Source organism: Ambystoma mexicanum, chromosome 10 (assembly GCF_040938575.1).
Source record: "Ambystoma mexicanum isolate Mex_15411 chromosome 10, UKY_AmexF1_1, whole genome shotgun sequence".
Taxonomy (NCBI): domain Eukaryota; kingdom Metazoa; phylum Chordata; class Amphibia; order Caudata; family Ambystomatidae; genus Ambystoma; species Ambystoma mexicanum.
Window position 1 is genome coordinate 1,608,435,163 of NC_090932.1, and position 25,483 is coordinate 1,608,460,645.

Consider the following 25,483-nt stretch of genomic DNA (forward strand, 5'->3'; position numbering starts at 1 on the left):
AATGGCTGCAAGCCACTATGGCCAAAACTTGCTAAACTACTGACATGGGTCGAAGACAGAGGAGGACCCTTGCAGATAGTACCATTGGAGAGCTCTAAACTATGCTTCAGAAACAATGATACAAGAAAAATGGGAGAGAATCGGAAATGTGGTCGAATCTTCAATGTGCCAGGAATGGTGCATGGGACAGCAGCCATTATGGATCATTATTGGGCCTGTGGTTCCAAGGCCTACATCAGACTGCCTAAAGATTGGGGAGGAATCTGCACATTGGTGAATGTCCATGTTCCTGCGTTGGTGATTCCTAAAGGTAACCTGAACATTGACAGTTTCCACAAAGCAGATGCTCATCTAAGGAAGAAGACATCTGTGGAGCAGATAAATCGAATGAAGAGATAACTCCTTTTCAGCAAATCAATAGAAGCCTTTGATGCTATTCCGTATGAACATAGACTGTTCAGCCAGACTTCTTCAGTGTTCACGTTGATCTTCATGCCAAGGACCCAGGTTGGAGCAAATACCAAGTGGCTTCAGATCACCAGATGGGAATTGCTAGAGACGATTAATACTACCATAAAGGGATTCAATGCAATCAGAGAAGAATTTAGAGCTGTAAGATTGATGACCCAATGACAACACTGATCTTCTTCCGCACCCACTACCCTGGCCACCCACCATGGGCAACTCACTGACGCCCTCCAACTCAGTGAAAAATCTTGGATGCACGCTCGACTCTGACCTAACTCTCTTGCACCAAGTCAACGACATCTCAAGTCCTGCCACTACCACCTTAAAACCCTTAGGCGCATCTTTCCATATCTCTCCTTTCCCAATAGACTCTCCGCGGTCCAAGCAATCGTTATATCAAGACCGGACTATGCAAACCCCCTATACCTCGGAATCCACGCCTACCAACTGAATAAACTCCAAAGGGCACAAAATGCAGCAGCCAAAATGCTACTTGCGCTCGGCCCAAGAGACCACAGCTCCCCAGCCCTTAGGACGCTGCACTGGCTTCCTGTAGCATGAAGGGTGACTTTCAAAACTTTATGCATCTCCCATCGAGCACTGCATAAAACTGGACCTCACTATCTTCAAGACAAGCTAAAACCCTATCACCCCCCACGTACCCTAAAATCAAGCTTAGCCGGCCTCCTGGTCATACCTAAAACAAACGCAGTCAGATTAGGCGGATCATCATTCTCAGCCTTGGCCCCCACCCTATGGAACTCACTCCCACCCCACATCAGCCTAACTGAGGATTTATGTCTTTCCGCAAACTGCTGTAAACCTGGCTCTTCCCCTAAAGCCAACCCATACCAGACTAATCCAAACAGACTACTAGCATCTCAATGACACCAACCCAACAATCTACCTGATGCGAGAAATTGACCGCTAGTAAACCCTAAATAACCCGGATAACATAAACTAAAAGGACAATCAGAACTATCCGAATAAAATAGATCAAAACAACAAAGTGGTTAATAAGAATAAATCGTACGGAAACAGTAAAGAGACTTAAACTCCTGAAATAGACATAATGCATGAGGAGCGAACGAAAGAAATGGCGTGGACGAAATAGTCTGAACAGATGAAGTTTGTGGACCAGATGAATGCACTGAGTGAAAGAATGTACGAGTGGAAGAACAGACGACCATATAATTTAAATGAGTGTACAAATCGAATGAATATCTAAATTGGATGAGTGTATAGAATGGATGATCAGGTTGAGCGGTTGGGTGTGTGGAGCGGATGGGTGCACGGAGCGGATGGGTGCACGGAGCGGATGGGTGCACGGAGCGGATGGGTGCACGGAGCGGATGGGTGCACGGAGCGGTGGGGTGTACTGAGCGGTGGGGTGTACTGAGCGGTGGGGTGTACTGAGCGGATGGGTGTACGGAGCGGATGGGTGTATGGAGCAGACGAATAGAACAGGATTACTGCGTATTAACGAATGACTTCTTAAGACTGATGGGTGCATACTGCTGTTGAATGCGTGGTGACCGGATGAGCGCAGGGAGTGGATGAGCGCGGGGGGCGGATGAGCGAGGGGGGCAGATGAGTGCGGAGGGCGGATGGGTGCGGAGTGCAGATGGGTACAGAGTACGGAGTGCGGATGGGTGCGGATATGGGTGGATGGATGCGCATGAGTGCGGAGGGCGGATGAGTGTGGAGGGCGGATGAGTGCATATGAAAAAGAAAAAGAAAAAAAAAATGTAGAAGGAGATGACCACGTAGAAGGGGATGAGCGCGTAAATGGGGATGAATGCGTAGAGGGGGCTGAGTGCGTAGAGGGGGTGAGTGCGGAAAACAGATGAATGCATAGTGCATGCGTGGGGCAGACTAGAACGCGCGGGACGGATTGGAGTGCATAAGTGCGTCGAGCGAACCGGAGTGTGTGGAGCAGATTGTGACGCATGGAGTGAATAGGAGTGCATGGAACGGACTGGAGCACATTGAATTGCGTGAGTGTATATAGTATGGTTTAGAATGCAGAGATCGCTTTGAAAGAGCATACAACCCAACATATCACACCACCACGCTTATTCTCCCCTCTACACCACCACTCAACTAGAACACAGAGATACTAGAACACCATTCTGCATAACTTTTCTCATACCAACATCCGCCGCATTCTACACATTACTCTAAGTAAAACACTGCTGGTTCCACACCCCCAGCCACGCGTTCTCCTCAGGCCTAATGCAGCCACACTTGGTCTGGATAAATCCTGCCAGACCGAACACATACTCCTGATCTCTCAACCACAACACCTACCGCTAAGAAGCAGCTATTACCTGAATACCGCACCAGCTGCACACATACCTGGTGCTCACACGCACCTTGACTCTCTCTACTGACCTGAACTTCGGTTCCCAAGGGCGTTCAACCTACCAGCGCCTTCAGACCATACCAATGGTATATAAGGCGCTATATAAATGCAAAATAACAACAACAATAACAATAACCCTCCAGAACAGATATGTCCTGGACATGATCACAGCTATGGATGGAGGTGTTTGTGCCAAAATTGGAGAATCATGTTGCACATTTATACCTTCTCATGATGACGAGAATGGAACTTTGGCAGAGGCCATAGACATGCTAACGATCCTCCATGGCCAGATGATAGAAGAGTTCAAAGACATTGCCGATGACAGCTGGTTTGGATCACTCTTCTCGTGGATTCCACAATGGATGGCATATATGTTCAAGTTTCTTGGAGATTTGTTATTATTAGTGATGCTTGGATTCTGTGTGATCAAGATAATAACCTCACAGTGCAAGAAGACAACAAAGAAAGCAATAGGGATGAAGATCATGATTGATGTTGAACCAGGATGGAAACCTAAAGATCTAACTGATGAAGAAATCAGAGACTTTGTGAGGGCCAGTATCCATGCACCTGAGGGAACAAAGTTCTTGTATACAAAGGACCATAAAAAATATGTGGGAAGATGGATCTATTGCAGTCCAAGTGGAGAGTGCGTGCTCATGACATGGAACAAGGATGAGCATGTGAAAACGGCTGGATGCTTGAAGGGAGTAATGCAAATATGGATTCCCCCAAGAAGCATTTTTTTCAGACCTGGATGTCTGGATACAGAAGATGATGTGAGAGTGGTCGATAAATCGCCCAAAGGGGGAGTGTAGAGGAGGAGCCAAGTACCCCCACTCCACCTGCCCCGCCTACATTACCTGAAAAGTATGAACCAAAGTATGTGACGTATACTGAACAGTTGAACCAGCAAAGAGAAGAGCGTGGGCTCTGTGCAGTACCCATAAGAATACCTATTTATAAGAGAATATGGGAGGTAAAGTACCCATTGAGGAAACCATACTTGCATCCAAGACAATATGATGGCCATTTGAACGAGATTATTGAAGAAGCCAAGATACTGAATGACCAGGATGAATGGTGACATCATATAAAGTTGAATCAACACCCATATAGAAAGATAACCGAACCAGAGAGGCAGACGATTTATAAAGAACAAAGAAATACCAAGGATAAGTGACATCTTGGGATCAAGATGAAGAAACTTATGCTACGAACCTGATGAAGATAGTTAGTTTAAATGTGTACAGATGCAATGAAACGCAAGCAGCAAATCAATCATGAAGCTAGCCACATGCTTTTAAATAGATTAGACTGCGGAAAGCACCAACATATACATATATACCTCCATAGATACATATGGACAAGTAAAGGATGGATGTTTCCACTACGTATGAAGCGGTACTGAACTACGCAAGAAGGCCTCATATTAGTGTCGCAGTTGAGAAAAGCAATTGAATTAAACAGAATAAAAGTTCAGCTAAGGAGTTCACTGAGCCAAGAAAGCCAAGGTCGTATCAAACTGGAATTGGCTGATTGGATACAATTAACGTAAAAGAACAGAAGCTCCTGTTCAGAGAGGTCAAGCAAAAACAAAAGACGTCAGAGGACTGTTGAAAATAAATTCAAATACACAAAAAGACTCAATTTCATGGTGTCCAGTCACGTGATGGAAGAAAGTTGGATGAGCAAGATGATCACACCTACGCACGGAAGCCGGCAAGTGCCCATACTTCTTAACTTAAAAATTCTCAGAGAACAGTACATACTCAAGGCCAACTTGAAAGCACTAATTGACACTGGACCATAGAGGTGATGATGGATGATATTTTAATTGGTGGGAAGCTGGTGCAAAGACAAGCTCACCCGCACCTGGTTGTTCAGTCTGCGTGCTGCTAACGTAGGTAGGAAAAATACTGACAGTGGTTAGAGGCAACCAATTGTAGGGGACCACGTAGTTGGGGGTCCTATAGTTTGTGTAGCCAATGAGACGTCATACATTTAGTGATGTTCATAGTGGCCATTTTGAAGGGAGGGCTTAGTTGCCCCACCTGAACTATCCAAATACCTCTCTCTGTTACTCCATACAGATATAGAACCCATGTTTAGATATTCACTTAGAACTTATCCCACTTCCCGATAGTTTTTTTTAGTTTGCCACGTAGGATGACGTTGGTAATGACGCAGGTCAAAATGTCGATTATGACCAGTTATGGGTATAAGAACCCAACTTTTTTATGAAGTAGTTAGTCAAAGTATTGAGCGATTGCTGATGTTCGTTGTACTACCTGTTTTCAATACTTAACATTAAAACAGACAAACGGTTGCCAAACTATTTGTGTCGTCTTGATTATTGATGTATGAATAAAATCTGCATCGGCATCTATCTCAAGGGTACTGCTACCCATCTTAAAGCGCTGGAAGCCTCCAGTTCAGGATTGTTGATAAACAAGTGATTTTCTTTAAAACATCACGCAGTTAAACCAGAAGTGCATTGTCCTAAAGTTGTTAAATGTTAACACTTCGCATTCGCTGACGCATTTCAGATCAGACGTCCATTTTCAAGGCTGTTTGACTGCTTTTTGTACATTCTTAATACCTAAATGACACGATGACCCATAACTAGTATCTAAAACCTCCTCAACAATAATATCAACTAGAGACACACTTGTCTCACTCACTAACCTCTCAGATGGAACTCCCATCAAGTGGGTAGGACATGCACACCGATGCTGCAATTTCTCTCCTGATCTGGTCAAATGACTCCTGATGGGATTGAGTCCACGTGAACCTGATGTCTTTCTTACTGAGAGTCTGCAGGGGTCACAAGTAGATGCAAATCAGCGAGATAGCGCGTGTAATAATTTTCCAGCCCCAAAATGAGCAGACTTGTGCCACATTTAACAAGTGTAGGGCTTTGGTCAGGGCCTTGGTCCGAAGTGTTTGAGTGTTGACTTATTGAATGCATATTTCTCTTTAAGAGTAAGGTAAGGTATACTTTGTTGAGCGTTTTGCAGACTTTTAGTAATGTGGCACCATGAGATTCCTGTGATTTTGCCGAACATGAGGATATCATCACTGTAGTTAATGCAGTGTGGTATATGACAAATGATTTTCTGGATCTCCTCCTGGATCTCCTCCTGGAAGATTTCGGCAGCTGATGAAATGCCAAAGCATTTTTAGAGCAACAGGCCGTGGTGGGTAGTGAATGTGGTGATGTTATGAGATTCCTCGCTGATCTCAACCTGGTGGTACCCTTTGTTTAGGTCTAGTCAGGAGAAGACTTAGGCCCCATTCAAGAGGTGCATCATGTCAGTAATGCGCAGGGATTGGTGGTGTTGTCGTATAGCTTGGGTGGGGACACGCATGTCAACGCAAAGTCTGATCTGTCCCTCTGGGCCTTTCTTTGGGACTCGTGCTACCAGGGAGATCCACGGGGTAGGGCCGATAGCAAATTCAATGATGTCTGCATCGAGGAGTGACTTAGTTCCTTCTCCACTTGGTGCTGAATATTGAAAGGTATGCCTTGGTAGTGCTGGGTGACTGGTTTCACGGCAGTGTCAATGTAAAGCGGGAGTGACTGTAGTTCCTTCTCCACTTGGTGCTGAATATTGAAAGGTATGCCGTGGTAGTGCTGGGTGACTGGTTTCACGGCAGTGTCAATGTGAAGCTGAATCTTCTTTCCTCTTAACTTTACAATTCCTTTAAACAGCACTGGGAGGGATGACATGGATGGTGATGTGTTCTTGTTTCTCTTTGTGCCTGCAGGTGGCTGTGAATGCTCCAATGCATGGTAGCGGCTGTTTTGCGCTGTATGCTTATATGTCCACTTGAGCCTGCCTGAGATGGGGGGCTGCGATAGCCATCGAAATTCGATTTCTGGCATGACATTTACTGTTGTGCCTGTGTCTATTAGAAAATCGAATACTTTCACTGTGAGCGGCAGCTTTGGTCTGTGTTCTGCCCAGTGTGTAGCAGGCCCATCTCCTTCTTTGTTCCGAGCTTGACGGTGACTCCCACTCACTTGTAGAGGAGGAAGTATTGCAGAGTGGATGTGCACGCCTCCTACCTTTCCTCCTGAACTCGGGTGACAGTGAGCATTGGGGTCGACTGCAGCGCTGGTCTCTGGTATGGTTTGGTATTTTCTGTCATTCTGTTTGTGTCAGTCACCCATTGGTGGAGGGGAGGGAGACCTGTAACCGTGGGATTCGGCACATGGCCCTGAAGTGATCTTCACCTCCGCATGTGGAGCACTCCTGCACTATTGCTGGGCACGTGCCCTCATGCTGGAATTCATATCCGCACCGGAAGCAGTGGCCCTTGTCTTTGATGAGGTGGGTTGTGTTAAAATCTTTTGCACAGCTTCCTCCTTGATCGGGACTGATGGGATAATGTGTAGGTTGGTCATGGTTGAGACTTGGAGTTCTAAGGCAGTGGTCTTCCGGCCCAGGGGCACTATTTCTGCTAGGGTATAAAGTCTTCATAGGAATTACTTCTTGAGGTTTGCAGACTCACATCCTGCGATCACCTGCAACTTGATGGCTTCTTCGTTAGAGTACTGATGAAATACACAGTGTTTCACTTTTGTCCTCACCTGTGTCATAAACTTGTCCATCTTCTCACCCGGTAGTTGCCTGATGGTGTGGAACACATGGCGTTCGTAATCAACGTTCTTGTGAATAGTGAAGTGTTCCCCTGGAATGCGTTTCGGGTCAGCGAATGTATACTCAACATCTTCAAGCCTATCAACTGAGTGACTAGGAGCACACCTGTAGTTTCTATTAACTCTTAGAGACTTTTGAAGAGTAGTGGTGTGCAAGGGAGATAAACCAACCTTGACACTTGATGGTGTATACAATGAAAGAACAATGGTGGTCCACACTTTTTGTGGAACCCTCCAATCCCTTGCAAACCTTATGTGTCTAGTAAATGCAACCAAATTTATTAGTAACAGTAATATTATTTCCCAAAATACCATTAGAAATCAGATTTGTAAGAAATTGTGGATTTTACTGTATACAGATCATAGCATCCGCCCCCTGCAGCTGATGCTTGAAGCTGCAGGGGGCAGCTTCATATCAATGCCTTTACGTAATCAGTTGTCATGGAAATGCAGAAGACGCTACCGTCTCCAATGCATATCAACAGAGTGTTTCTCTGTTCTTTTAATAGATTCCTTTTCCCCCCATGGAGAACCAAAGAAAGCAGTCAACACTCTGATATAGTATTTCTATTAACATTTCACTGCACATAGTATTTCTATTAACATTTCACTGCAGAAAGCTAAAGTACATAGTTATTAAAGAGAGCTCTATAGATATCAGTTAAGCTAGTCACAACTGGGCACAGGTAAATACATGAGCTACAGGCTCTCCCAAATGAGTGTCCAACATGGGTTCAAGTCAGTTACTTTTGGCAGGTGACCCCGTTCAAGTGATGCAAGATCCAGTTAGGTGATAAAATGTTTGCTATCTAAGTGATATATTGAAGTCTATAGAAAACACAGTGCTTCTTGTGCTGGTGAGAATATGCGCCGGTTGGGTGACCCACGAAATGAGGGTGAGTTTATAGGTATGCTTTACTAAACTGATGATTATTTGGTCTAAGTACAAAAGTGGGGTATCTACAAAGCTGCAGCATGAGAACAGACTGATGGGCCTTTGCCAGAGATGGGCGACAGCGGGGTGTGATGTAGTTCACATGACTGTCCATGTGGAGCATGTCTTTGTCAGCTTCTCGCAGAATCATTTGAAGGGTTCGGCTGGAAATTACAATCACAGCGACTGGATACCTCTGTTCGAGGGCCCACCAAGATGACCATCATGACATAGCCCGTAGGAAGAGTTGTGAGTCTTAGATTCTGGAACAATCCCTTCTTTGGTAAAGCCACGCTGTGATTTAAACATGCTTGCAGGGAATATCCGCCGAGGAACATGAAATATTTATAAAATTACGTTCTTATTACATTTTATAGCTAACATTTAAGTACAAAGCATCGTTGCATGCCAAGTCATCACTAACTCACCCTTTATCCAGTGCGCTCTGCCTAGCCAAGTCCCCCAAAGGGGAGTGGCATCATAGCATAGAACGGTGCTCTTACTACTAGCTATGAGCTACTGTTCAGACACCCCTCCTCGAGCCAGCTAAGATAGCACTTGATAAAGGTCTTCTGATCATCAGGATCTGGATAATGATGGGAATGGCCCAGAACCTCCAAGCCCTTTCCAGCACCCTCATCCATGACACAAGGCTCAATGTGCCATGTGGTCCTGTGAATCGCAGTGGGCACTATACATAGCATAATGCTTGAATGCGAGATTAAACATAAGCTCAACAAGAACCTCTCAGAGATGCGCTAAGGGGGTGGACAGTGGCTGCGGAGAGGATCACTTCACTCCCTCAAAATATAGACTTCAACTTTTCTTCACCCCTCTAAAACAAATTTCCGCACCACTCTTCTCCCTCCAACACTGCATTCACGCACAGCATTTGGAGTCTTGTGTTATAGCCCGTGTTCTAACCAGAGGCGTAGCCAGGATTGTCTAACAAGCGGGGCCTGAAGCTAATGTAGTTGGGTCCAGCGCAGTGACATTAACATCTGTAAATGCCCACAGAGCACTGCCGAGTGCCTTGATTGGAAAGATAAGGTTGCTTCACTCCTCATCACCCTCGGTCTGCGCCGTCTTTCTCCTCCTCTTGAACTGCCGTGCTGAGTTAGCCCCGGCCCTCTAGAAATCCCTTTTCCAAGCATGGCAGATGTAGTAGTTCTTCAACGTTACCCCACCTCATACATTAAAAGATTGGTGGTGCAGTCAACACAACTTACTGCTAAAACTCTGAGCCACTATCTTTTAATGACGTGGGCATCTGTGCCAGTACATCTCTGCGCTTTTCCCACTAACTTCGATAACTGTGTCTTGCTAATTGTTGAAGAGGAGAAATGATAAAAGAGGAGAGAAACACAGCTTGTAGGTGTGGTTTATTTATTTGCCCACCCAGTGACTGCTGTCGCCACTCCCATTAGTTGGTCTAGCATGTCTGTGATCTAGGTGTGAAGGTTCTCTTACAGGTGTCTGGCATCATTTTGTTTAGTTGGGAGGTATCGGGTTTAGTGGTTCCTTGTAGTTGTGTTAGGGTTTCGAGATTGAGCCTTTTACAGTTTATTTTGGTTGTCGCTTGCCACTTTGTTTGTTGTTTCTGTACGGGTTGGGGTTCTGATGGTGAAAGGGCTCATATGATGGTCGTTCCAGATGATTTGTACCAGTGGTGATTTGTACCAGTGGGGTGGTAGTAGAGAGTCCATCCCTGCAGAAGGTCACTCCAAGGGTGTGACCAGACCTGTGGCTGTGCCCGTACATCATTTCTTTGGGGTGGAGAGGTTCCAGGAGTCTGGATTTTTAGTTCCTTTAATGCGGGGTCATGGTGGCTTAAAGCTCTTTCGAATTCTGATTGGCTGTTCCTGGCATTCAATGTCCTTGTGGTGTCTTTTACTTTTCCTTGCTCTTTTCTACATTCTTGTCTGTTTGCCCTTCTTGTATTATTTGCACATTGTAGAAGTTATGGGTGTTCTGTGGCTGTTGTAGGTCGGTGACGGTTGGTGCTGAGGTTGGTTGTGTGTCAACTATCTGAGCGATCTCGCTTCCAGCAAAATCTCATTCTAGTATGATCTCACTTTAAACAAACCTTGCGGCAAAATGGTCAATAGTAGCAATTTCTCGTTCTAGCATGATCTCACTTTAAACAAACCTTGTGGCAAAATGGTCAATAGTAGCAAATTCTCGTTCTAGCATGATCTCACTTTAAACAAACCTTGAGGCAAAATGTTCAATAGTAGCAAATTCTCATTCTAGCATGATCTCACTTTAAACGAGCTTTGTGTGACATCAGTGAATAGTGGGAAAATCTATACTTAAGATAGCACACAATGTGAACTCACAAATATCAGAGAACACATTAGCAAAGGAAACCAATGTTGTCGATAGAGGATTGAGGGAGGAAGTCACATTAGTACAGTCACTTATCATTAGATGCTCCTTACCTTGAATGTTCCTGTAGGCGGAGACATGGCTGCCCTGGGTGGATCAATGTTATGTGGGCCCCAGCATCACATCCCTGGATCATCCGCCAATCAGGAGAGGTGGTTTGCGGGCACACAGAAAGACTGCACAACAAAGCCCTGTTAGCTGGGCTGGTGGGCCCAGGGGCATGCGCAAGTTAAAGGGTCCTGGGGCAAGCGGGGGGAGCACTTACCGCTTCAGCGGTTGTATCCAGAAAGAGCACATTGCCTCCATTTGATAACAGCAAAGCTCTTGAAGAACCTTCCATGGATCTGCACTGGTGTTTAAGTCAAATTCTGGCTACTGCACAGAATGTCTTTAATATGTACAGTTGCTGGTGGTTGCTTAAGCTGCAAAAGCAAATGTGCCCAAGTAAGTGTCATTTGCAAGTAGCATACTGTGTTTGTGTTGAGGCCTGTGTTTTTGATCTTTCTTTTTTCATAGGCCACAATGAAAAATTGAAACAGTTTGAATTATATGTGGGTCATATGCATTTACTTTGAAAAACTTAGGTTTCATTCTAAACATCTTGTGTAGAATAATTTGAATTTGTCATTGAAATCAATGCCCAAGAATATATGTGAATATGTAAACATGGCAACTTGAACATAATTCTCTTGATTAGCGATAATAGTGCAAGTGGAGTCCCTTGATAATCACCCTGGATTCGTCAATACCAGGGATCTATACAAAAGGCAATCTGACATTGCATGCCTCATGCAAGAATAAAAGAAGAGAATTATTTACATTGCATTTGCTTATGTCGAAGTGCGCATCACCTCGGAAGAGAGAGTTGATATCATATGATATTTATAACACGCCTATACACAAGTGTTTCAAGGCACGACGAGGCAAGGGAGGGGGAACAGAGGGAAGACAGACAACGATCCTACTAGGCCATGTGTCATTCAGATCACGCAAGTGCATGGGAAGGGGGAGGGGGGAAAGTGCAGTACATGGGATAAGAATAAGAAACAATAAGTAAGTACGGCCAGCAGGTGGCCAGTGAAAGTGCAGACATCAGGTGTCAAGTGCTGGTAGTGGAACTGTAGGGATGCAGAAAACAGTCCCTAAGTGCGAGATTGCCAGGAAGGCAGTGCAGCTGTGCGACTGGTGGGGGAGGGGTCCTGGGCCTGAGGTAACCAGTGAAATTTCAATAACAACCAGAAAGTCAGCAGGGGAGAGGAGGAGAGAATGCAGAAGCAAAGAGAAATGTTTTGACGTGCTTCCGGAACCGGAGATGATTCTCCTCAAGTTTCAGGAAGGCAGGGAGGCTGTTCCAGAGGGAGGACCCAGCCGAGGAAAGAGATCTACCACCAACTCGTTGCTTGGTGAAGCGACTGATTCTAAGGGAGTTGGAGGCGGAAGAGCTAAGAGCTCGAGAGGGAAGATATTTAGGAAGAGAGACTTGAAGGTATTTAGGCCCCAGGCCCCAGAAGGCCTTGTGGCAGAGGGTTTTGAACTTGATCCTCGCAGCCACTGGGAACCAGTGCAGAGATTTCAGTCCTGGAGAGATACGATGCCTGGGCTTGAGGCCAAGAACAAGTCTCGCAGTCCTGTTCTGGATGAGTTGCAGAGGGCGGAGAGTAGAAGCAGGCAGATATAGAAAGAGGCTGTTGCAATAGTCCAGCCTAGAGAGAGCCAGAGCTCTGGAGACAGTGAGCTTCTGGGGGAAGGAGAGGAAAGGAAGAATACCTCTGAGGAGGTGCAGCAGGTAGAGTGACTTCTTCGAGACGTCAGATATGTGGGGAGAGAAGGAGAGTGTGGAGTCGAAGATGACCCCAAGGTTTTTAGCCTCACAGGTGGGAGCAGGAAGAGGGCCAAGGGAGTCCAGCCAGAGAGTGATGGGAAAGGAGGGAGCGGGTGTTCCAATGAGGAGAATCTCAGTCTTGCTGGCATTCAGGCAGAGATCGTTGGCAGCACACCACTCCTGGATGGCGGACAGGCAGTCAGAGATGAGAGAGGGAAAAGAGGTGGCTGAAGGTAGCCTGAAAATGAGTGTCATCTGGATAGCACTGCAAGTTGGGGCAGAGCGCTGCAATGCGGTGGGCTAGAAGTGCCAGGTATTGGTTGAACAGCTAGGGAGAGCAGTTAGACCCCTGGGGAACACCACAGGTAGAGGTAGAGATGGAGGAGAGGAAGGACCCAAGTTGAACCTGGGAGGGTCTATCAGAGAGGAAAAAAGTCAGCCACGCCATGGCCTGACCGGTGATACCTAGAATATCACGGAGACGGTTGAGCAGGATGGCATGGTTGACCGTGTCAAAGGCAGAAGAGAGATCAAGGAGGATGAGGACACAAGGGATGTTGGAATTGAGGTTGGAGAGCAGGTCTTCAGGGATGTTCAGGAGAGCAGTTTCCATGCTTCTGGCAGCTCTGAAGCCAGACTGATGATCATGAAGACAACCAACAGATTCAGTGAGGAGATTGAGCTGCAAGATGGCCAGCTTTCCAAGAGTTTACCCAGGAAGGGAGTGATGGATATTGGGCGATAGTTAGCCGGGCAGGACGGGTCGGCAGAGGGTGTACCAGGGAGTGCTTCAGGGGGGATGGGAATACTCCAGTGGTGAAGGAGTGGTTGCAGGGGTCGGTCAGAGCAGCAGCCAGGGAGTCGATATGGTCCTTCATAGTTTTGGAGGAACAGGGCTGCACCTGTTTTGACGAGACTTTCATAGATTGGACTTGTCTAGAAAATCTGGGGAAAACCGTGGAAAGGCAGAGAAGGGGGGAGGAGAGGTGGCCGAAAAAGGGCCAGAGGAGGAGCAGGGAGTAGAGGGATGTGGGGGGAGAGGAAGAGAGAGAGGACAGGATGTCCTGAGTTTTAGAGATGAAATGAGAAGCAAGTGCCGTGCAGAGGGCCTGGGAAGGGACAGTAGAGGTAGAGACTGTGGCAGGATTGGATTTCCTCTCAGCCACCCTGCACTTGCGTTTGAGGGTGACTAGGTCTGAGTCGTACCAGGAGTTTCACTTGTCTTTGGGCTTCAAGCGGATCCTCATGACAGGGGCAAGAACATTGAAAGTATCAGATATAGCAGAGTGGAACATGGAAAGGGCTGTGTCAGGGTGTGAGTCAGCCAAAGGGGGAGGGAGGAAGAGAAAGTGGTGGGGAAAGCCTCAACTGACACGCGCTTCATGGGTCGGATGACCGAAAAGGTGGGTGGCAGTGCTGGAGTTGGCTTGGCCTCAGGGGTAGAGAGGGTGCTCTGGGAGGAAAAGAGAAAGTGACCCGTCCAGGAGAGAGGAGTGGTGAGAGGGATAGAGAGGGGAAGGTCTGAAGGTCTGAGGGTCTGAGGAGATCAGAACATCCAGGGTGGGCCCTGCAGAGTGAGTCAGGCCAGAGGGGAGAATAGAGAGTGAGAGAGAGTTGCAAAGAGTCGCAAAAGAGTCCAGAGGAAGGACAGGAAGCATCCAGGTGGATGTTGAAGTATCTAAGAAGGAGGAGTTGAGTGGTCGAGACCAGGAGGGAAGAGGAGACAAAGGGAGCCCTTATCCACACAACTCATCTACCTCGGCCTCTTCTTAACTTCCCAGGCTAGATACGAAAAGTGTTTTACCTAACTGTTAATGAATTTACCCTTCTGGGAAACGCTTACTGAACTCGTTTTCAAACTGTTTTGTTTTGCCTGATACATTGTGGCAAATTTGTTTTACAATGTATGTGTAGCGATTTGTTTCTTGCCTTTTCTTGTATGAAGATGTTATTTTGATCAAAATATAACGTGTGGGCATTCTCTCATTTGGTGGTAAAGAAAATTGTGTACTGTGCTTGTTGACTACCCAGCTCCACTGTCCAAGTGTTAGGACTGGGCTGTTCTGCCACGACCACCACCTAGAGAGCTTGGTTGGTTTGAGGGTCTCACTGGTACCCTATGGTAGGAAGAGAGACTTACAACCCATGACCACCGGGTTTATGGAAAATCTCCCTAACAATTTTCATCTATGCTGTGCAAAAACAGGAAGTCGTTTTCATTAAAACTCCACAGATAAGGCACAGTCAGGGAACATGAGTTGCCCAGGGTGGCAGACTTTGGTTAAGCGCTTTGAAACACTTGCCTTTTGTATAGGCGCTATATAAATAAACAATACAATACTATACCATACCAAGCACTTCTCCTCAGGTCCTGCTGGTAGAAATGTGTGTTAATGTTTGGCTTTCAAGAATAATTTGTTTTTATAAAAATGGCTTGCACAGTTCACAAATTGTAATAAAACAGGCGCACAAATGTATAAATCATTACAAATAAGGTATGCAAAAAGGAGCCACCCCGCCCCTCTATTGAATAAAAGAACGCAAGTTCCAGAACGCAAAGTAATGAGTGCCTAAAAATGCCCTTTTAGGTTTTGCAAATGTGCTTTCAAGACTTAGGCACATAACAAAAGATACTTATTAAAGAATGCCTGTTTATTGGTTAACCCAGACTTCCTGCTCGTTATTTATAGTGTGAAGAAAATGTTAGTTCAGCAGAATTGCAAACCCTTCTTTTTGTGTGTTAAATAAGAACACATTATGGAAATGAGAGGCAGTTTGAATCGTTTCTTGTGTGGGACAAGTCACCAATTTTGATAGTTAACTTGAGCTTCATCTGGATTTTCCGAAGCAAAATAGCTGAGGCCTCCATCAGCACTTTTCACCGAAGCCGAACCAAGTGGTTAGATGCAAATGCGGCTCGTCCATATTGGACGCGGGGGCGCCGCCCCTCCCGTACCCTTGCCCATTATGGAGAAGCTGAGCCAGGCAGCCGAGTGGAAAAAAACAGAGCACTCCCCCAACTGCTTTCTGCAGCTGAGGAAGCGCTGCTGGACTAGCTGAAACTTTCACAGGGAAAAGTAGTTTCGTTCCCCAGCGCACATGCTAAAAGAGCCATGCAAGGTCAAGGGTGCTTTGCTTCCCCAGCCTTGCATGGCCCATTTGGGATGGTGGCTGGGGAACTGCACCTCCAGATAAGGCCTGTGTTTCTTTCTGTCATCCTTGCCGACTCTGCCCGGGTTGACAGCATCTCTTTCTCTCTGGTCTCTCTCTGCACCAAAGCTGGTTTTGCTGTGCTCCGGGGCTGCGCTGCTCAATGATGTGCCCACGTCGGAGGCTCACCTCTGCGTAATTTTCTGTCTCCTCCATTTGGGGGTGATCGCTCCTTTATTTCCGCTCCGTGACCAAACAGGGGCGTGTTGTTTGCGTTCATCTCAAGCCCACGGAGAAACCAGGATTGTTGTCTTGAGCGAAATATCCAAAGGCTCAATACTATTTTGAGCCCCACAGGTGAATGTAACATCAGTTTCTCGGATTCCCATGTATGCAGATAACGCCTTAGGTATAGAGCGTTCCCCATGGGAATGTGAGTGCCTGTCACCTTGAGGGTAGTCACTCCAGTGAGGTCCCACTTTCCCAAAGCCCTAGGGAGGGTTTTGCTGAGTGGACTCACCTCCCTAGCCTCAAAGGGGGTGTCTCCCCCCAGAGACGTAGGGGCATAACCTCCAGATTCGTCCCAGTGCAGTACAATCTCGCTCATTCTCTGTGAGAGTCAAATGTTAGCATTTCGGGCTCGAACAGGCAAAAGAAGGTTGTCCATCGCACTGTGTTTATTTTTTTCTCTCAATCAGAGGGAACATTTATATATTGCCTCGACGCCCTGTTATTGACTCAGCTGGAAGCCATACCCAACATCTTCCTGAAGGGATGCTGCTGTACAGAGGCCTGAAACCAGAAACACGTGCACTGTCATGAATAGGATTTGGTTATTTATATCAAAGCCTGCGTCCCAAGACTGAAAGCATTTGACCTTCTGTGGTCTCTCAGAAAGTCTTAGGGATGAATAGATGGCGATTTTTTCTTTAAGTGTGACGGCCATGGTTTTACCCCGCCTGTCACACTTGCATTTCCCTTCCCTAAATTGTATGGAAATGCTTTTTTTCTGTCATTTCACTGAGCCGGAGGGCCTTTAACGGCCGGCTTGGTGAAATGCGCTCCCATCAAACACATGGTTGCTGAGAGCCTGTCATACATTAGTGTCGGGAGCGTGCTAGACAGCACATCTTTGCGCCACTGTCCAATCCCTCTTTAAAAGCGCAGGTCACCATCGTGAATAAGGTGACCTGAGCAATTCAGCAATGATTGCAAATGCAAAAAGCACATATTCTTCAATTATTACATTTGCGCACATTTTTGAGCCTCTGCCCCGTGATGTTTTTCTTTTTCTTGAAAGGTACTAAGATACTGATAGTACTTTTCTTGACCTGTCCTCATCTCGTGGCGTCTTCACCTCCTCATGTTTCCTCTTCTTTCGCTGCACCCCCAACTCCTCCTGCTCTCTCAGCTCGCTCCATCTTTTCACATCATCCTGCACCTTTAGCTCTCACCCCGCTGCCTCCTGCACCTTTAGCTCTGCACACTGCCTCCCGCACTTTAAGCTCTCTCCACCCTGCCTCCTGAACCATCAGCTCTCTCCACACCGCCTCCTGCACCATCAGCCCTCTCCACACCTCTCCCTTCACCTCCTTCTGCATCATCAGCTCGCTCCACACCGCCTCCTGCACCATCAGCCCTCTCCACACTTCTCCCTGCACCTCCTTCTGCATCATCAGCTCGCTCCACACCGCCTCCTGCAGCATCAGCCCTCTCCACACCTCCTTCTGCATCATCAGCTCGCTCCACACCGCCTCCTGCACCATCAGCCCTCTCCACACCTCTCCCTGCACCTCCTTCTGCATCATCAGCTCGCTCCACACCGCCTCCTGCACCATCAGCCCTCTCCACAGCTCTCCCTGCACCTCTTTCTGCATCATCAGCTCGCTCCACACCGCCTCCTGCACCATCAGCCCTCTCCACACCTCTCCCTTCACCTCCTTCTGCATCATCAGTTCGCTCCACACCGCCTCCTGCACCATCAGCCCTCTCCACACCTCTCCCTGCACCTCCTTCTGCATCATCAGCTCTCTCCACACCGTCTCCTGCACCACCAGCCCTCTCCACACCTCTCCCTGCACCTCCTTCTGCATCATCAGCTCTCTCCACACTGTCTCCTGCACCACCAGCCCTCTCCACACCTCTCCCTGCACCGCCTTCTGCACCATCAGCTCTCTCCACACAGCCTCCTGCACCATCAGCCCTCTCCACACCTCTCCCTGCACCGCCTTCTGCACCATCAGCTCTCTCCACACCGCCTCCTGCACCATCAGCTCTCTCCACACCCCCTCCTGCACCATCAGCTCTCCCTCACCTCCACCTGTCCACTCTTTGTTACTCTGTTACTCCAAACACCCACACTCAATATTGCTTTCGTCCATCTTTTATACATTTGTGTTCCCTCCCCAGGGCCATGGGCTGCTGTCTATGGGCTGATTTGATTGATTTTGATTTTGAATTGTGTATCACGCACACAAGTAACTGATTCTTATCCTGGCGCAGTTGGAATCATGCGCTGAAAAACAGAAGTTAGCACTATAGATGGATATGAATACCAGTGAAATTTAAAGAGAGAACCGTAAAATAACCATACCTAGTTAAAAAGGTAGGTCTTTAACCCTGCTCTGAAAATTGATCGGGGATTTGTCATCCTTGGATTCAGCGGAAGGCTATTCCATAATCTTGGTCCAGCAAGTGAAAAGCTACGGTCTCCTCATGAGATGCAGCTGGTCCTGGGAATAGAAAGCAAGTACTGATCTTAAGGCCTGGGTCGGGTGGTATTGCTTCAATTTATTTATTAAATAAATTGGCTCCAGTCCGTTGATACATATTTGTACACCAGACATCCAATTTTAAATTGTATGCAGTCTTCCACCGCTAGCCAATGCAGTGATCGGCGAAGACCTGAATTTGGTGTATTCTTGGCAACACCAAAAAACAGTCTTACACCTGGATTTTGGGCTTTTTGTAGGCGGTGAATCTGTTTGGCCAGAGCTCTGGCCAAGAGCCCATTACAATAGTCTAATTTAGAATTGACCAGAGCTCCCACCGCCATCGCACGGTGGGTGGCAGGTACATAGGGTAATGCTTGACGTAAGAGACGGATGTTGTAAAAAACAGACTGTATTTTGGCTGAGACCTGACCATTACAGCCTAGATCGCTCTGCCAAATACAGCCACGATTTTTTATCTTCGCATATTTGAGGCTAGTCCCCAAAAACTGGGGGGTGGACGGCAACTTTTCCCCTCAAGCAAAGGACCAAATAAAATCACTTAAGTTTTTTTTGGGTTAAGTTGTAGCCAATTATTTCCATCCAGATCCCAATTTCTTCCAGACACTTACTTACTACACAAGAGTCACTTATTGTTCCGTCATAGGGTTGCACATTGCATTTAATGATTTCCCTGCCATTCATTCCATGGACCAAGCCTTTAATAGGCTGGGCCAACATCTTGGAACTCCCAAATATGAGAATGTGTGGTGACACACAATCACATGGTCCAAAAAGGAGTGACAATCGGGCGAGGAACTGCTTTGTGCAATTCAGAGCCTAGGCTACAGGCTCTGTGTGAATAAGATCACATTGGACACTGTGAGGGGTCAGAAATGTGAGGCGGACAACTTTGTGAAGGTTTTTAAACAAATGCCATTTTATTACATGAAAAGGTTGGATAAAAGCCTCTCAATCGCTATGCTGACGAGGATTTCCCTGCCTAAAATAAACTAAAGGAAACACTCTAACAAAGAATATCTGTGCCTCACACTTTCACATACAATAAACAAATGAGGTGATGCATGGCAGTTCAAAGACAACAGCAATAGTATTATGATTAAGTTCGTAATGTAACACACATTCTCTCCTGAAAACCTTGAGGAATTCCCTTTCCCCAGATTTAAGCAGGATTCTGATCCACAGTTCTAAAAAGAAATAAGGAAATCCTGGTTTGCTACAAAGTTCCAACACAGTTCATTGCAACTTTAACTTGTCAACAGAAAGAAAATATAACTCTTTTACCACAGTTTTGTGGTAAAAGAGTTTCTTTCCTCAGCATCACAAGCAACATAACTTTTTCTTTGTCAGGATCACTTTATAGCACTTCATCATATAGCACTTCATCAACTTCTACCTCGTTTACATCCATGCCAAGCCTACTGCCTCAGTTCATATCTGGTTTACTCCCATACCAGGCCTACTCCTTCAAATGATTGCCATCCGGGTATACTCCCCTGCCCGAACAGCGTTTCACAACAAGAGCTTTTGTAGTTAAGATCAACTGACAAGAATTGGCTTAGGCAATGTGAGTTTATACCAGCTACATGCTGTACAAAGTATGGGCAACACGTTTTACAACTTATGTACTCTCACTAGCTGCTTTTTGGCTGTTGCAATATCTCTTGCATTTGAATTGCCTTGATTTTAGTCTCTCTGGGCTTGGGCAATGGCTGTATGCATTAATTCTTAATAATATCAACCCATCGGGTTGCTGAGTATTCCACAAAATGACATGCTTAAAGTTACTCATTTGGATTTGGTTTAGTTAAATGTGGTGTTTTCTGCTTTTTAATGACTCGGTATTCAAAAACACTTTTAGGACCACTTTGACTCATACGCAAGTGCTGCTTACTTCGTGAATGCCCATCTTGAACACCCGAGCGGATGCAGAGCACTCCAAGGTCACTACCAACTTGTCAACTCCCCGGGTAAGGCGTGCACGTCCGATCCCCTCGCTGATCACAGGACTTCTGCTTCTGTGGCTCCTCCCAAAGTGGCAAACCGCTTCTCCTGGTCCGCCATTGCCCGGGCCACCTCCAACAGGAGCTTCTTTTGCTCCTGAGGCCCTCTGGTGCATGCCAGCCATCGGAGACAGCCTCGTGGAAAGGAGAGCCTCCATCGCTTTCGCTTGCCGCTGCACATCCTCTGCAGAACAGGTCAGAAGATGGCAATCTTCCCTCTTACATGCTTCCCGCTGTACGACCTCTGCACTTCAGGCTTCTGGGGGTACAAACCCTCTCAGGACTGGCAGCTGATTTCTGCCGAACAGTGGTTCTGACGTCTTCTCCCTCCTTCAGCTTCCGCGTCGGCTGCCTGCACGAATCACACTGCTTCTGGTGCTTGCTCTTGCCCTTGTTCTTCCTCTTGCTAAAGGCCTGCACCTGAGAGGGCTTTTAAACCCCTCAATCTCCTTCAGGTGTGGGTCATCTGAAGGAATGATCTGACCACTCATGCAGCATTGTACCTTTTTAGTCCTTTTCTTTGTGCCAGTACTTAGGGAATTATGGGACTTGAAGTCCCAAATGGCAAAGTTAGCTTTTCTTACTTATGTTTTACAAAAAGCCATTAGAAGGGTAGGGTTTCGGGGAAAGTTAAACAAAGGGTTTCCCATTCCTCCTGACCCGATTCCCCCCTTCAAGTGATCAGCCCGCTGAACACCACCCACAGGGTTGGGATCAGAAAGCGTCTGCCTTTCCCTGGCCACATGAGAAGGTTCCCAGAGAGGGTCGGACCATGGCATAAAATTGTCTCAGGAACCAATGAAAAAGTGTCCTGCGGTTGCAAATGGCAATTCACTTCTTTTCTGACAGACTGTTTGAGTAGTGCCCAAGGGAGAGGTCTTTGATGAAATGTGATGCAAATTGTGCATTTTAAAGAATATTTATTCAGTAACACTGGTAAAAACTGCTAGCCGCATGGTGAAGTAACTCATCAAACTAGCTCACGTGGGCCAGAAAAGTGGGCCACTTTGACAAAAGAAACGGGGCCCACAGCAGCATTTAGCATTTTTGGTTCAGGCATTGCCCTATAGGCCCGTCCGAGCCTGGTGCCAGGCCAGGCTTTCTGGGAGAATCCTTGCTGATTCATCAAAGCACTCAATTTGGTAATCCTTCCTGTCTCCTTATCTACCACCTGCAGCTGAGAGGCGGCGGCTGGTTTTGTCTTGAGTATGGAAGCCAGTGCACATTACGCCAGCATAACCCTTCATGTGCCTGGAATACATTTCATATTTCTGAATCATGCGAAATTTGCTCTTGCAAGGTGTAAGACTTTTTCTTTAGTGTAAACCATATATTTGTGAATTGGCCCAGGATGTGCAGCCTGTTGCATCTCTGCAGGGCCCCAATTGTGGCCCCCAGAGAAGCCAGGCTCTTTCTTCATAGGCTCAAGAGAGAACCATACGAAGAAGGCAACTGTAAACCTCCAAAAGAGCCAATAAGAACTGAGAGAAACTGTCTGCCGCAGGGCACGGAGCATTACAGCTAAAGCAAGTGGACTTTGGTGGCGTCCGGGCCTCACATGCTTCCTTTGTTTTTCAGGTGCCATTATGGATAAGGTTGTGACGGAGACTAACCCTTCTACCTGTCTGGAGCTGGGCACGTACTGTGGGTATTCCGCAGTAAGGACTGCACATCTCCTGAAGCCTGGCGCCCGACTTTTAACCATTGAAACAAACCCGCGCCATGCTGCCATCGCCCAACAGATGATCAACTTTGCTGGTGTCCAGGACAAAGTAAGTATGAGACAGGTCTACCCTTGCCCTATTTGTGACTGGCTCTGCCCTAACAGCCATGCAGAGGTGGAGGCCTGCCAGGAAGTCTCCTGATTTCCCTACAGACTGCCCCAGTCTGGATGAACAGAATGGTGAAGCAGTAATGGAGCAGTAAGCCTTTTGATTGCAAGGAAGTATCTGTTACAACTTAAAGACAATTCTTTGGGAAGCACAAAAATAGCAGAAAAAGAGAGAAGAGGAAGGAATGAATAAACGGAGGAAAGAAAAGAAGGTAATAAGATGTAAAGGGAAAAGTAGAGGGGATGAGAAGGAGTGCCCAAAGGCTTGGCTATGACCAGGAACATTCGGTGGTGGAGAGACACCAGGTTGCAGATGAAGACTTGGAGAAATGCACAATTAAGCTTAGCCAACACTGCAAAGAGAGGGTAGAAGCCTGCCAATCTGGGAGTACAACACGCGCAAACAAGTCTGATGTGCAACTCTGTCTAGACAACCCAAGCCACGAGAGGGATGCGGTACCAGTTAAATCCAGGTTTAACAAAGTGACGTACTGACGAATCTAACCTGAGACAAGAAAGACCCAAAAAAGAAGTGCAGGACACTCTAAACTCCAGGGATTGTGAGTTACTGTTTTGCTGTCGAGAAGGCAGAGTCATTCAGGGGCAAGAGGGAAGAACTGAAGACCACAGTCCTGAAGAAAGCTTTTGTAATGCACAAGGAAAAGTGGATCTGTTCTTTGCCTTCAAGTTGTCTGTCAATCATGCAGACGTGAGGAACCCTCGCTTCAGGAAGCATTTGAGCGGTGTGCAAGTACAGGAGATACAAGTTACATAGAGGTGATAAATGGGTTACAGATTAGAGCACAAAGAGGGGGTACATGAGGTTACGTGCAATCTGAAAAGCTTTTCAGATTGCACATATGGCAGCAAGGACGGGCAGAAGGTGGAAGCGGCAGGTCCCATGGCATTGGGGCATCGACAGGGTGGAGTGGGTTCATAGAGGGTTTGTTTGAGGAGGTCGGGCTTGCAATCCTTTATGAGTTGAACGACAGCAGGAGTGAGTCTGTTGTTGAATGGGCCTGAGGAAGCAGAGCGAGAATGCCTGGCTTCTGGTTTCTCTTGCATTTCTGGAGCTTGCTTTGTATTCACATGACTCAAGGAAGACGTAAAAGCAGTTTTCCACTCATTGGTAGTATACGAGATCAAATGAACCTCAAAGATGCAATTTAATAATCATTTGCTTCTTATAACTTGTTACTTAAAGAATGGCCATTGTTGTATGGTGAGATAATTCAGTGGCCGGTACAGGTGTGGAGATTTTCAATTTAGTCCCCACAAAAAATAATTGGGCCCCAGCATTGGCAGTAGTAGGCTTTGTACAACCTTTCTGTGGGCTTACATCATTTGAATTCATACACAAATCTAGAGCCTGGCTGATAGGACCGTGCGTCTTTGCTTGGGATATACTTTTCCATGTAGAAGGTTCATTTCACTACTGCGTGCCCAATGGGGGGTGGGAAAGCGAGCAACCTCTTTGAGGCTGAATGTTGCTTGAGATTTCTTACTGCTCCTTGAGTCCTAATAAAGGCGACTCCCCTTTACTGTTATGCCCTCAGAATATCTGAATGCCTCCACCAGGCATCCAATATTGTAGAAGGCATTCCGGCCGCTATACTGTAGGGTCTCTGCAATAAATAAGTGGGTTCTATTATGTTTGCCAAGGAATTCCCAACAGAAGCAACATTAAATGTGGGTGCATTGATGATCTAACATTCCATACGTTATTTGTTTCCATCTTTGCCTCTAAAGTTATAGGATGAGAAGTCCTCGATCTTGAGGATGATTCGGTGTCCCTGATCTGGTTCTGCGTTCTTTAATGCCAGCAGCATAGGCTGGATTGGGACTGGGTTCTTATCTGCATGAGATCTGGAATCCACTAATAAGACCTGCCCAAACGGGGGAAAAGATTCCAACGGAAGGCTTCACATGAGCTAATTACCAAGATCTGCTGACTCAACAATCGTTCCCACTCTGTTCTGCAGGCTGCCTATGTTCTATTTCCTATAATGAGCATTTGCACTAAAAATTACATATTTGTCCATAATAAGGCAGCCGGAATTTCTGATTTTCACAGGAAACAAACATACCTTCTTATTGTATTTGGTTGTATTTGAATTTTATTTATTAAATAAAATCCTCATCCTACTCAATCTCTCTTCTGCCTTCGACACGGTCAACCATACCATCCTGCTCAACCGTCTCTGTGAGAATCTGCGTATCACTGATCAGGCTCTGGCCTGGCTGACCTCTTTCCTCTCTGATCGACCTTCCCAGGTCCAACTGGGTTCCTTCCTATCCTCTATCTTCCTCTCTACCTGTGGTGTTCCCCAGGGATCTAACCTCTCACCCTGGCTTTTCAACCAATACCTGGCAACTCTCGCCCACTGCATTGCCATTCTATGCTCAAATTTCCAGTGCTACGCTGATGACACTCAACCCATTTTCAGGCTGCCCTCGGCCACCTCCTCTCCCTCCCTCATCTCTGATTGCCTAACTGCCATTGAAGATTGGTGTGCCTCCAATGATCTCTGTCTGAATGCCAGCAAGACGGAGATCCTCCTCATCAGCAACCCTTCTCCATCCTTTCCCCTCTCTCTCTGGCCGGCTTCGCTTGGCCCTCCTCCTATCCCCACCTGTGAGGCTAAGAACCTTGGGGTCATCTTTGACTCCACACTTTCCTTCTCCGCCCACATCTCTGAGGTCTCTAAAATGTCAATCTTCCTACTGCACCTCCTCAGAGGTACTCTTCCTTTCCTCTCCTTCCCCCAGAAGCTCACTGTCTCCCAAGCTCTGGTTCTCTCTAGGTTGGACTATATTAACAGCCTCTTTCTGAATCTACCTGCCTCTACTCTTCGCCCTCTGCAACTAATCCAGAACAGGACTGCAAGACTTGTCCTTGGCCTCAAGCCCTGGGATCGTATCTCTCCAGTTCTGAAATCTCTCCATTGGCTCCCAGTGGATGCAAGGATTAAATTTAAAACCATCTGGATTGTCCACAAGGCTTTCTGGGGCCTGAGTCCGAAATACCTTCAGCTATCCCAAATACCTCCCCTCTGGAGATCTTCACTCCTCTACCTCTAACTCCCTCAGGGTCAGTCGTTTCTCAAAGAAACAAGCTGGG

At 46.7% G+C, this 25,483-nt stretch overlaps 1 protein-coding gene across 1 annotated transcript in view; it reads left to right on the plus strand.

Moving 5' to 3' along the window:
* The window catches only part of LOC138492667 (catechol O-methyltransferase-like), a 96,322-nt gene that overhangs the window by 55,448 nt on the left and 15,391 nt on the right, over nucleotides 1–25,483 (plus strand). The window contains exon 3 of the mRNA XM_069619986.1: nucleotides 22,110–22,303. Within this exon, the coding sequence (XP_069476087.1) occupies nucleotides 22,110–22,303 (194 nt within the window). The remainder of the gene's footprint in view (nucleotides 1–22,109; nucleotides 22,304–25,483) is intronic.